The sequence below is a fragment of the Phyllostomus discolor genome, chromosome 6 (assembly GCF_004126475.2).
Source record: "Phyllostomus discolor isolate MPI-MPIP mPhyDis1 chromosome 6, mPhyDis1.pri.v3, whole genome shotgun sequence".
Taxonomy (NCBI): domain Eukaryota; kingdom Metazoa; phylum Chordata; class Mammalia; order Chiroptera; family Phyllostomidae; genus Phyllostomus; species Phyllostomus discolor.
Window position 1 is genome coordinate 104,221,930 of NC_040908.2, and position 13,322 is coordinate 104,235,251.

General features: G+C 41.6%; 1 protein-coding gene and 1 pseudogene across 2 annotated transcripts in view; one reads left to right on the forward strand and one right to left on the reverse strand.

The window, feature by feature from the left end:
• The first annotated feature begins 2,798 nt into the window (after nucleotides 1–2,798).
• LOC114500236 lies at nucleotides 2,799–3,334 on the forward strand (annotated as a pseudogene).
• Nucleotides 3,335–6,339: 3,005 nt separating this feature from the next.
• FAT3 (FAT atypical cadherin 3) overlaps nucleotides 6,340–13,322 on the reverse strand; it is a 640,331-nt gene continuing 633,348 nt past the window's right edge. For both annotated transcript variants that reach the window (XM_028515239.2, XM_036028695.1), the window contains 2 exons: nucleotides 12,621–12,656; nucleotides 6,340–11,983 (listed from right to left, as the gene is read on the reverse strand). In XM_028515239.2, the coding sequence (XP_028371040.1) occupies nucleotides 11,361–11,983; nucleotides 12,621–12,656 (659 nt within the window). In that variant the 3' untranslated portion in view covers nucleotides 6,340–11,360. The remainder of the gene's footprint in view (nucleotides 11,984–12,620; nucleotides 12,657–13,322) is intronic.

The following is a 13,322-nucleotide window of genomic DNA, read 5'->3' on the forward strand; positions in this document are numbered from 1 at the left end:
CAATTCCTTGGTGTTCTTTGGCTTATAGAAAAGTCCCTTCAATCTCTGTCTTAGTCTTCACATGACATCCTCCCTTGTGTGTGTGTGTGTGTGTGTGCGTGCGTGTGTGTGTGTGTGTGTGTGTGTGTGTGGTGTCTCTTTTCCTCTTCTTATAAGGAAGACAGTCATATTGACTTGGGGCTGCCCTAACCCAGTGTGACCTCATTTTAACTTGCAATGACCTTATTTAGAAATAAGGTTCTAGGGATTAGGATTGCAACATATCTTTTGGGAGTCAAACCCAAGCCTCTTTGACACTAAATCTTTGCTCTTGGGTGGGGCTCTGGTAAATCTTCATAGATAGTACAATTAAAGTAGGGATTTTATAAGCACAAAATGAGGCAACATACACCATAAAATCATTCTAACAGCCTTGAAAATGCATGCTGGATAATTGCTGCATTAATAAAAAAGCATTACAAGTATACGTGAAAATATTGAAATAATCACCACTGAAATACTGTGAAAAATAGGTAATTCAAGCACACTAGATTGCAGCACATCAGAAGATAAATGTAGTTCTTAATTTTTAACTTTATGAGTACTAATTGGATATTAAAAAGTAATGACAGCCTCTTCCTGTCAAAGAAAGTTGTAATTCCTTGGTAACTGGAGTTTGCCTCCATCATATATAGGGATGATTTATTCATTCCCCTGATTCCTGTACATAACAGCAGATAATGAAACAAATTCACACACACACACACAATTACAAAGGGAGCACCTGTGGCTGATTTGTGTTAAGAAAGACAGAAGACTCAATTGCAATTTTCACATTTTTTCTCTCAAACATTTTTCAACTCTGAGAATCATTTCCATGATTTAAATACAATCCTTTGATCTTGATTTTTACTGGGAAATCAAAACCAAAAGAAATAATTTAAGTTGCTGACTGCACTGTATGAACCTTGCTCCATACATTATCCAAATTTAAAATCTGTGGCAGAAGATGAGAAAATTGAATTTTCTCATTGTTAAAAATGATTGGAATAATTTAGTAGCATGCCTCCAGGTTATGGTTTCTCTAATTACCTTGTGTCCTGAATTCTTAATTAATTATATTCTCAGACATGAAAGAGTCCCTTTGCGCTCAGAGCCCATCCTAAGCCTTTCTCCGTGCTAGGTGAATTATTTACACAGTCAATCTTATCATTACACTTCAGTTTTGTCCCTGAAGTTGTTGCCTTCTTGGTCATTTTAATCTCATTCCTCCCAGAGTCAATTTCCAACCATTTGGAACAAGCATCTGGACTGCTAGCCTTCACACACACCAAGAGCTCCTCACCTGTCACTGAATTCCTTTGTGACCTAGTTAAATGCCATTTTTTTTCTGGGTCACAGAAATGATACTACTTAAAGTCTCTGCCTCAGAAAGTTCCTCCTGCAATTGGTCAGGGACTAAGCTTCATTAGAGAGTGACTGGATTAGAGATGAGGAGCCTAGATGCAGATATGCAACAGCACCAAAGCCCCAATCCTTCTACCTGTGCAAAACATGTTTATTGAAATAAGACGCTGGATAATGCTCCAAAGAGTGTTCTCAGCCTGCATGACTCCAGAGAACACCTGAGTTTTAATGCAAAGATTTTTCTTTTTTATTAATAGTTTTAATCATTATGACTGAACTGTTTCTCCAGCAGCCACACTAGATGGGATCCCTGGAAGTGATTAAAGCTCATTTTACACAGTGGGACTTAGATGAAAATGAGGAAAAATGATATATGGCTACCATTTGAGTGCTTATTATTTGCCAGACACTGTACACACATAGCATAGGTGTCTTCTTGGAACTGATTTATTTTGTAGATGAGACAGCTGAAGTGCTTAGTGACTGAGTAATTCACCCAAATTCACATAGCTGGTATGTATCAGAGTCCAAGTCCAACACCCAGAGTGCTTTCCAGACATTCATGAGCATAAGAATCACTTGAAAGACTTGTGAACATGGCCATTCTGACCCAGTGGGGCTGGGTTTCTGTATTTCTAGCAAGCTCCTTTCTGGTAGATGGTCCATGGATCACAACTGCAGCTGGTCCATGGACTACAATTTGAGGAGCAAAGTACAGCCTCTAGAGCAATACATTATGGTTCCTTTTAATGTTTCCTTTCCCTTTCAAACTGACAAAAACTCACATGGAAATTTATGTTTTAAGGATTTCTTTCTGCTTTTCTACATTGCAGAGATGGATATTCTCAAGGTTAAAGGTTGTGGAATAACAATCATTCAGATGCACCTGATGTTATAAGAACCTCAGCATTCAAGCTCTATAGAATCTGATTAAGTTTCTCTTGGTAAAATCTGTCCTTCCTGGACCCTCCTGTCCAAATGCATGATCTGAGATCCAAGCATTCAGTGTTTCAGAGAGATGAGTTCTTGGTAGTTCTGCCAGCCAGCCCTCTGGCCCTCCTCTGTGAGCTCTGTCCTGGGTGGGCAGAGAAGAGTACCACAGGTGACAATGTTCATAGAAGCGGAGAATTAACGGGTCAGTTCTCATGGTGAAGGCAAGCTGCAATAGCAGTCCCCAACCTCAAGTCTCCTGAGAATCTATACTGTACAGCTTTTGGAACACGGGGCCAGTTCCATGCACTTGGTGGAGTGAGCTATGTAGTTGCTATATACTCTGTGGAACTGTTGGTGGAGTTACTCTTTGATGAAGCCATTTTAAAGGCAATTAAAATGGGAGAAATACTCTTATTTAAAAATGGACATATTATATGACCTGCAAATTCTGCTTCTAGAAATCTATTCTTCAGAAATCCACCTTTTCACGAAGATGGCGCCCAAAGTGAAGAAGGAAGCCCCTGTCCCTCCCAAAGCCACAGCCAAGGCAAAGGCTTTGAAGGCAAAGAAAGCAGTGCTAAAAGGCATCCACAGCCACAAAAAGAAGAAGATCCACATGTCACCCACCTTCAGGAGGCCTAAGACACTGCGGCTCCGAAGGCAGCCTAAATATCCTCAGAAGAGTGCCCCCAGGGGAAACAAGCTTGATCACTAGGCCATCATCAAGTTCCCCCTGACTACTGAGTCAGCCATGAAGAAGGTAGAAGACAATACACTTGTGTTCATTTGTGGATGTCAAGGCCAACAAGCACCAGATCAAACAGGCTGTGAAGAAGCTGTATGATACTGATGTGGCCAAGGTCAACACCCTGATCAGACCTGACAGGGAGAAGAAGGCATATGTTCAACTGGCTCCAGACTATGATGCTTTGGATGTTGCCAACAAAATTGGGATAATCTAAACTGAGTCCAGCTGGCTAATTCTAAATATAAAAATTTTATACTATAAAAAAAAGAAATCCTAACATGTTTGCTCACCTGTTTATGGAAGCATTGTTTGCAATGTCCGAACATAAAAACAGTCCATCGATAACGGCACAATTAAATAAATTATGGAATCACCATCATATGGAAAACAATGCAGCCATTAATTATAGCACTGACTTGTAAAGATATCTGAGACAGATTGTTAAGGGAAAACAGCAACTTTCAAGACAGTATATGAAATAGGATTCATTTATATAACACCCTCATCTACATATGGGCTTATGTACATACAAAGGGAGTCTTCATTAGCTGATCATTTTTAGAGACAACTATAGGGGTTCTTTATGACCTTTTCTTGTCTTCATTTTCTCATTTTTGTGATAATCTTGTGCTTCTCTGGAAAGAAAGAAAGGAAAGTGGAGGGAAGGAAGGAAGGAAGGAAGGAAGGAAGGAAGGAAGGAAGGAAGGAAGGAAGGGAGGAAGGAAAGAAAGAAAACAGAAAGAGAAAGAGGAAGGGGAGAAATAGTGATAGGACAAGAAACATTTTTAAAAAGTTTTTGAATTTTCCCCAGATACATGCCTGGGTTGCAGACCATGACCTCCAGCAACTGCACATTGATGTTTCTCTCTCTCTCTCTCTCTCTCTCTCTCTCTCTCTCTCTCTTTCTCCCTCCCTTCCCTCTCTAAAAATAAATGTATAAAATCTTTAAAAAAGTTTTTGAATTTTCCACTTCTAAGCCACTTGTTCCTGCTCTGCTTTTTAGGCTGTTTTAATTTTTGTGCCACTTTGTCTTAATTTTCATTTATTGTTAGATGCTTTGGTTGTTTCAAATATTCTCTGTTAAACAAAAACAGAGCAGCATAGTTGGCTGAAAATTAATTAGAATTTAAAAGCAAAAGAATAGAGACAAAAATGGAAGAATTCTGACAAATGGGCCAAAATGCTTCAAGATGAATATTAGGTTATGTGCCCAAACTAGAAGTTATCCAAAAGTAGTTACTGGAAATGACACTTTTTGCTCACATCAGCATTGAATAGCATCATTTGACTGACCAACTTGCATGCATCTAGGATGTTCTGGCAGAATTATGTTGGTTGGGTCCTTTGCTTCCACCTAAGAGAGCAGTACTATGTAGACCACAGAGAACGGTCCATGGAAAGTGGAAATTGTTAATTACAGAGAGTTTGGGCAAACAGAAGTGTCCACCACAGGTAGAAATTTCAGGCAGAAATTCCAGATGGATTGTGCAGGGACTAGGAGGCACAGTGCTATTCTCTCTAAGGCCTGTTTACCAGGTTGGCCCTTGGCTGGTGTCTGGAAAGTTGAATTTTGAGAGTATTTCTACTGTTTCAGTATCATTTATGCTGAATACCTGCATTCTTTCTGGGAGTCTGGAGTTCTGGGGTACCCCCAGCAGAGGCTAGTGATGAGACTAAACTTGAACAAAACCATAGGAACTGAAAGCCTAATGAGCTTCCCAGGTTAGCAACAGCCAGGAGCACAACTGTATTCCAGGTGCTGCGTCTTCCTAGGGAATCAAACCTGGGAGTGCTCTTGCGGACCCCTGACCCAGGCATGGAGAAAGAAAATGACCTTTCCACAAAGACCTATTTCTAAGCTTGGAACCAGCCCTTTTACCTCAAAGAACTAGCAGAAAATGAAGACTGACATTAAAAGTCTTCTCTTTTCCCCAACATACCAATGCTATTTCTTAATTGACTTCTCTGGGTTGCTCTACCATTTTTGCGGGGTGACTAGAGATTTAAACTAATTATCTTTCCACTAAGGGTGGCCATGCAAAAGACATGGACATGAGTATTTTCATGAATACATCACTGTGGTGTTAGATTGAAAGGCAGGAGAGTTCTAGCATGTTCAATACCTGCCTCTCCTGAAATCTTTCTCACTGCGGTTACTGAATTCAACAAAACGAGGAAGGATTTATGCTGAAGACATCATTAATGACTTTTTCAATCAAACACATTTAAGGAGGGCCAGTATTATACTGGGAAACAAAGATGGTGAAGATGCAACCCAAGTAACTTATGGTCTTGGTGGGGCTGGCGGTGGTCCACTGAAAGTGGATCCTACTGGCTTGTAAGAGCCCACTGTTAGACTCAGAAATTTTGTGAGCTGGTTCACATTACCTTGGTGGTTTGAAATCAGCCATGATACCAATACTAACATCACAGAAATTAGCAAATGAAACAAACTGGTGCTCCCCCTTTTTTTATCTGGGCATTAAGCATTTACCCACATACCACTGTGGGGATGGACAGGTGATTGGAGGGTTGTAACACACATCACTGCCAGCATGGCAAGGATTTCAAGAAACCAAGTGCCCACCCAGGGGCCATTCTTTAGCAAGTGGCTCCAGAATCCTAGCATGGGGCAGGGACAGTTCTGCTGCCAGCCCAGTCAGGGCGCACTCTAGTGACAGCCCCAGGTCCTGGCCCTCCCTCGCCAAGGCAGGGCAGAGGTCCCTCCCTCTCTTGGAGTTCTCCCTGGTCTCAACCTAACTTACTGCAATGTTGCTTCTTCTTCAAAAGATCACTGTGTCCCTCCCACAACTTCTCCTGTATGTATTTTGACTTTCACTCTGCAGAAAATTTTCTAAGGCTGTTTGGAGGAAAACTCAAGTGCTAATCATGTCCCAAACTTCTGGATTCCTTCCTTCCTTCCTTCATTCATTCAGAGGGAGAGGAGTACTGGAGAGGCTGCCTTGAAGGGGTGGGGTTGTGTTGAGGAGAGATTTCTGCAGAGGTGGATCTTGATGGCCCTCTTGTGTCCTAGTCTCTAGCACTGTTTTCTTTTTCATCAGGGAAAAGCCCCAAAGGGTATGTTGGCAGTAAGAAGCTGTGTGAGATTCCATCCAGCACATGCGCACCAGAACCAGTAGAAGTTTTTCTGGAGGTAAGACGTCTTTGAAAAAACCACCCCGCCCTGCAGAGTGTGATTGCCCAAATGCCACACAAGCAGTGGCCATAACTGAAGACAAATAAAAGGAAACACTTAAGAAGAGTTAACACAATTGCTAGTTTCATTTTTTTCTTTTTACTTGAAAACTTGTTTTAACCACCAAATTTTGTAAGTTATAAACCTGTACACTGTTGAGTTTTTTGTTTTTGGCTGTCTTTTTTTGTTGTTTTTGTTTTTCTTTCTTTTTTTTTTTTTTAGAAAAAGAACACCAGAGTAATACTGCCAACAGCAATTTATGCAGAAACAATCCCTTTCCACAAGGGACGAGACCCACTCTTAGTGTTAGCTTTCCCCTTTGCATAAGGTTTGGTGTGAGAGGTGTGTGCAAGTTTAGGGGATTACACATGTGTGTGAAGAAATGATATATTTCATTCTGAATCTGAAATGGCATAGATATCAGGTACTTAGTAACTGGGCAAAACACACTCATTTAAAAAATGTCAATAAAAAACATTTCCTTGAAAACAGAGAAAGTTAAGTGAAAACAGTAGAACCAAAGAAAGTTTACAGTACATTTTGAAATGATTAAAAAACACCATTTTCAAATGTAAAATCCTTTTTGTAGGTGTGTGTAGTTACCTCAAAAGTTTGCAGACCAACAGCATGGATGACTTAGAAGTGTATTCGACCCCCCAAATTAAAGCATCCTGATAGGCATCAAATACAGTATCTACAAAAGCTTGGAAAATCGAAACCATTATATACAATTTTATAAACATTTTAAACACCAAAACGTACATCTTTTACAAACCAGCCTGTTTGCAACAGGTAAATATACAAGACAATCTCTCTGGTACAGTGCTTAAAAAGAACTGCTTCCATTTCCCGACACATTTGTCACTTCCTGAAATGCAGTAGTACGGGCTCATAAAACTGTTAAATAGTAGCAACTCAGGTCTTTGTTTGCTGGAAGGGCACTACAATACACACTCACAGGTCCAAACACGCTCTAAACGGCTGTACGATCCTCTAGTGCATCCTGAACATTGGAAGAGACTTATTATGGCCTTTGTGTAACAGTACACACTTGTAATTATTGCTTTTCATTATTACATAAGGAAAGAAAATCTTATTCTTTTCCTATCTCTTAGCCAGCTGGCTAACTATTAACTGATGCCAAACCCACAAATGGGGACTATAAACCCTAGAATTATACAACCAGAAGCTTAAAGACGCTGTGGATTTCCACCAGAAAAATGTGCAGTTGAACGTTGCAGGACAGAAACCAGGAAAAACACATAATCATCTTCTCGCAGACCACACAAAATGAGGACACAGAAGAAATGCCTTTTCAAGTCCCCATGTCCTGTGTTTTGAAGCTAAAAATATAAAACATAAAACATAAAAGCCTAATCGCTTTATCAATATTTGAGTACCGGAAGGGCAGCAGAGGAGAGAGAACAGATGATTATCTGTGCATCCCTTGCAAAATGAACACTAGATCTTCCTGAATTATCGCACATGAAAGTGTTTTCTGGACCTGAAATGATTTATTTTGTTATCTCTTTTCTCAATTCCTCTGACTTTGATTATGTAGACACTGCATTAGTGGGGGAGTGGTGTGGGAAGTAAGTAGGAGTTGGCTGACGGTGTGTGTGTGTGTGTGTGTGTGTGTGTGTATCACTTACTTGCTTTTTTCCAGGCTGTGCTAGTGATACCTAAGGGAAGTCCCAAGCAAGGGACTTCCAGGAATGCAGCATAAATTCCTTCCCACACCTTTCTCTGATAGGGAAAACCTCAAATGCATGGCCTTGGCCTATTGCTATCACTAAGTCTTCTACAACGGTGTTTCGTGAATGGTCAGGACATGAGCAAGTGGAAAGTTGGCATGGAATGAAACTCAGCAGCAAAATGCTCATATGAGAAATGGAATGAACACTTACTTTACAGCCCCAGAGTTTCTGCTTACATATGACAAACATCAATAGTCTGTCCACTACCGACTTAACCAGAAAGTGTGCAATACAAGTAAAGTGCTTACAACAGGCTGTAGAAAATGGCTTCCAGGAGGTGCCACATACATTTAGAAAAAAAAAGGAAAAACACTAATTGGCTCAAATATTTTCCACGTGGTTCATCACACTGGAGGGGGTAGGAGCAAACATCAGAACTGGTAGAGGAGGGGAAAAAGGAAAAGCAAAAACGCAACCAGTTGGTAATATTACAAAGTTTCACCATAATTGATGACTAGTCTGTGTTCCATTCTGTAATTACCATTCCACCCTCATTTGAGAAAACATTCATTTGGTAAAAGCAGCATTCTGATACATGTCCAAAGACATGTGTGAATTCTGTAACTGCACCCTTCCTAGTGGGGCTTCTAGAAATCATGAGATCATGAGGCTTCCAAAGAAATGGCATCCATGATCTGTAGCATTTTCCAAAGGAAAAACGGTGGGAAGTCAGCAGGTCCAGCAGATGACACGCCCTGGGGAGTTCAGTGGTGGACAATGTTATATAGAAAGAATAGTGGCCACATGGATGTTCAGCTACTTGACTTCCTATGTGAGCTTGGGCAAGTGCTTTCCCCACTTGGGGCTTGTTTCCTCTTTTATAAAAATAAAAGGGTTGGACAAACAGATCTTAATGACCCTTCCAGATCTTCGTGTCAGCAGACATCCCACCTAGTTCCATCTTGGCCTGACTAAAAACCTCATAATCTACAGGGAAGTCTAATTTTCCAAAAAGTAAAAATATACAATGTTTAAAGGGTAAGGAATCCAAATATGACAACACATGCTTGTTTGGTGTGCATTTAGGTGCAGGGCTATTCTGCAGAAAACCAGGGGAAGGTATCTTGATGAAAGAGGTATTTTATATGGGTCAGAGCCAAGGGAGGGCATGGTTTTCTTGGGTGGCTTCACAACTGCATTAGGATCTATTTATTCCTTCATTACTGTGTCAGTCAGGCGTTCTCCCTGGCGGAGATGCTGTGTAAGCAATAGTGACTCACTGGCATTAATCTTGTTCTAATATTTCCTGGGGGCAAGAAATGAATTGTTGGTTTTACTTTGATGGTTTTTATGACATTACATTATCAAAAATGTAGCAGTGATTCTATTCTAGACCATTAGTTTGTCATTTTCTCCATGATTTTGCAAATGTGCTTCTTACAAAAGAAAAATACCAAAGATTTTATTCTCAAAAGCAGCCTCAGTGAAATTCACTTATTTCAAGACCACAGTGCAGATGATGCTTCCATGAGTATCAAGAGAGAGAGGAAAAGAAGAGAAGCTGAAAAATAGGAATTGTTTCCATGTACTCAGGAAGCTTGACAATGAAAAGGAATTTCTTTCAGGACAAACCTCAGAAACACTGACTCCCACAGAGAAGTGGATTACACACAACCAAAACAACTAAAAATATGATTAAGTGGGTGATACACAGACTCGGGGCAGCACAATGACACACTGATGCCATGTGCCATCGAAACTGTGGGCACCGATTTGCTCATTAAGCAGATAGTGCAAATATACATTTATTCACCATGGCCGCTGCACATGCAACTGTAATCTGACTAAAGCAAAAGAGGAAAGTCACTCAACTTGTCAAATTTGAGCTTCTAGTATTGAGTTACTGTGTTTCCAGTGGAATGATTCCCTTGTCAGTTTTGGAAACTGATGGCCAAAGTCCACATGTCAGAGGAGAACCCCAGCATGTAATTAAATATCACACATTTTTCAAATGAGAGTTTAGTACTGGAAAATGATAACAAAATACTGCTTTTTTAAAAAAAGCACAGTTTTGCTTTAAGTTAATATAAATGGCAGCATCAAAATAAAGTTAGTTGAACCAGAGTCAAATATGGCATTTGGTGTTTCTCTCACATCGTGGAGATTAGAGAAAATGGAAGGCCTGCCTTGCAGGCAGGATTTTCAACAGAGTCCACAGCCTACCCCTCTCACGTGAGTGTTCCTCAAGAGCAGCCTTACTGAGTGCAAGCACACGCTTGTGCACCAGCCCAGACACACACACTGTCATAATCCATGCACAAGAACTAAGCTACTTTCTTCTTTTTAAAAAACAGAATTGCATTTATAGTGATGATGCTAACCAATTTAGAACAATACTCAGATTTTGTTTGCATTATGGAGAATTGTGATTATCTGGCTGAAAACTTTGAAAATGTTATATTTTATTTTTTTCTAAATTTGTGGATTCTGCTTAAACCTCTAAGTATCTGTCATTCTAGAGGACAAATGACCAAAGTGCTATTTGTTTTCTTTTTATGTCCTGCTTCTCTGAACAAAAGTCAGTTTCTGCAGTAGTGTTATAATTGTAGCTGCAGCTGGACCTGTCAACTGGAAATAGATAAGCACAGTCTTTCTAGTGTTTGAACAATATTAACATCCCCACCCCACAAAATGGAACCCACAAAATGGAACCCCCATATCCTCTTATTCCTCTTCATCACACCTTTCTCAAAGATCATAAAACCCAACTGCATTATATTGGATGCTTAACACAAATAAACAAAAATAACTAAGTATACTAAACATGTTACCTAAACCTAATTTTATAGCTGAAAATTGGGCAGCTTATGATAAAAAATAAAGTTGATCTTTAAAGGCTTCAGCCCATTTTCTTGTTTGTTTCATAATATTTTTTCTTTCCTTTTGCCTAAGTGACTAACTTTTCCAACAACAATAACTAGCATTTCCCTTTCCCCCATTGGCTCAACATCACATGCCTCTTTGCTCATCACCAGTTACTAATACTGCAAGGACAGACGCTGTAACACTTTGCAGGGCGCAATACTGCACAAAGCCACACGAGAGTGACTGTGTAACCTAGGGGGTGAAATTTATTCCCCCTTTTAAAAGTTGGTGAGCATTCTTGGTCTGAACGCAGGTACATACTGCAAGAGTTGTCAGCCACCTCTCAGAAACAAGTTCTGAGCCTTTCCTTTCTGCCCAACTGGAGTCAAGCTGGCTTTAAGCAGTGTGACTTGTGAAGAAGTTCCTAGTGGAAAATACCACTTTTCCTTCGTGCTCAATGCACTAATCTGTGCAGACACAAGCCCAGCCAGTGTCTTTCTGTAGCAAACAGGGAAAGCACCAGAGGCGCGTCCTCTTACACTTGGGTCTGGTGTTGAGTCTCAATAAAGGGAATGTGAAGGCTGGCGAGGCTGAGCTCCCCCACGCTCTCGTAGTCACTCATGGCTACTTCCGCACCATCAAAGCCACAGTTGGCTGACACATCCGAGGATGAGGTGCCTCTGGAATTGTGCAAGGATAGAGACACACTGTCTGCTGGGCCTGCAGTCTCTGCGCCTTGGTTCATGTTCACAGCAAAAGTACTAAATTCACAGGTGGCAGGTGGGGCCACCAAATCTGCTTCATTGGGAAATGAGTGAGGTGGGAGGTACTGGCTAGGATGGAACTGGGGTCTTCTCCTGCAGTCTGGGCTCAGTGTGCTGGCCAGTGAGACAGGCTGGGAGGGCGGCAGGGTCTCGTACTGGTCTGGGAAGTCCTCTGGCAGGGGAGGGGGCAGTTGGTCCTGACTCAAGAACTCCTCTTCATGAGGGGGTGGGTACTCGCTGTCGATGTCATACCCGCCCAGGTAGTAATCGCTCTCCAGCTCCCGTGTGCTGCCCTGGTGTGCAGACCCTCCCTCCTGGTTCTCAAAGTTGGGCACCTCCTCTATGTCCGACAGGCGGGCTGCTGGCATCCAGTCAGAGGTGTCCCAGTGATAGGCTGTAAGTAAAAAAGCCGCAGCAGTTAATTTCTTTGAGGCTGGAGTTGGTGAGGGTTTGGAAAGGAACAGAGAAGAGACCTGGCATGCAACTAATATCCAAGAGACCATAAGAAGCCAAGTCATGTGCATGCTCCTTACAAGGGTGGGTCAGGGGCCAGCCATGCTCTGGCCCTGGGAGAACAGGCAGTGGCAGTTCTGAGAGGTGGTAGCTGGGTGCTGCAGTGTCTTACACTCAGCCACGCCATAAGAGATGGCCAGTGAGGGCATGCTAAGGAGACATAGTTCTAGGACCTCCTCCCCGCATCCTTTCTTCCTACCCATACACTAAGTGAAGAGTCAGGCTGGCGACATGCTCGCAAAGAGAGAGCTGCATCAGCTGTACTGTGGACCACAGAAGGCAAAGAGGTGTACACACAGATGGATGAGCTACATGGTAGGGGAGTGGCTGGGAAGGGAAGTGGGCAGGGATGTGGGCAGGGCGCTCACCTCCAATACCAAGCTCACAAGACACCTGGAACATGCAAAATTCAGACCAAAGAAACTCAGAATAAATGGAGGGAGAGGGACAGGGCAAGAACAAACTCAGCAATTGAAAACACATAAGTAAAATGCTATGCTGGGGCGTAGCAGCATCACCTCGGTTGTAGTTCTGCCCTTGATCCATGACAGACACTGTTTAAATACAAAGTGAGAGGTCAGACTGACAATCCAAGCCATGTGAAGAGGGCAAACGGGAACATTTTAGATGCCTTAAAAAACATGCTGCTATTTCTCCCCATTGCTATTTAGGTAATAAAAAGATAAATCCCACCCTGGCTGGTGTGGCCAGTGGTTGAGTGTCAGCCTGCAAATCAAAGGGTTGCCAGTTCCATTCCCAGTCAGAGCACATGCCTGGGTTGTGGGCCAGGTCCCCAGAAGGGGATGAGTGACAGGCAACCACACACTGATGTTTCTCTCCCTCTCTTTCCCTCTGCCAAAAAAACGAAACAAAACAAAACCCAAAAAACCCACCTACACCAGGCTCTAATTGTATCATGTCACTAATATAAGTTACCTGGTGGAAATCAATCCTCATTATATTGTAGGTATGAATGATTTCTCAAACAATCCCAGGTCATAGTAGGTGCTCAGTGAATACATGTTGAATGTAAGGATGGATTTAGTATTAATCTAGATTCCAAGTAATTGGGAACTCTTCTCTTGGGACAAATGTTATAAAAAGAGCATCCCACATATTTAAAAAAATCATAAACTTGATTTTCTCTAAACTTTTAAAATTCACCCCAATATCTAGAGAAACATCCAGGGTCTCCTTTGAAACCACCTCTTTACCAGCCC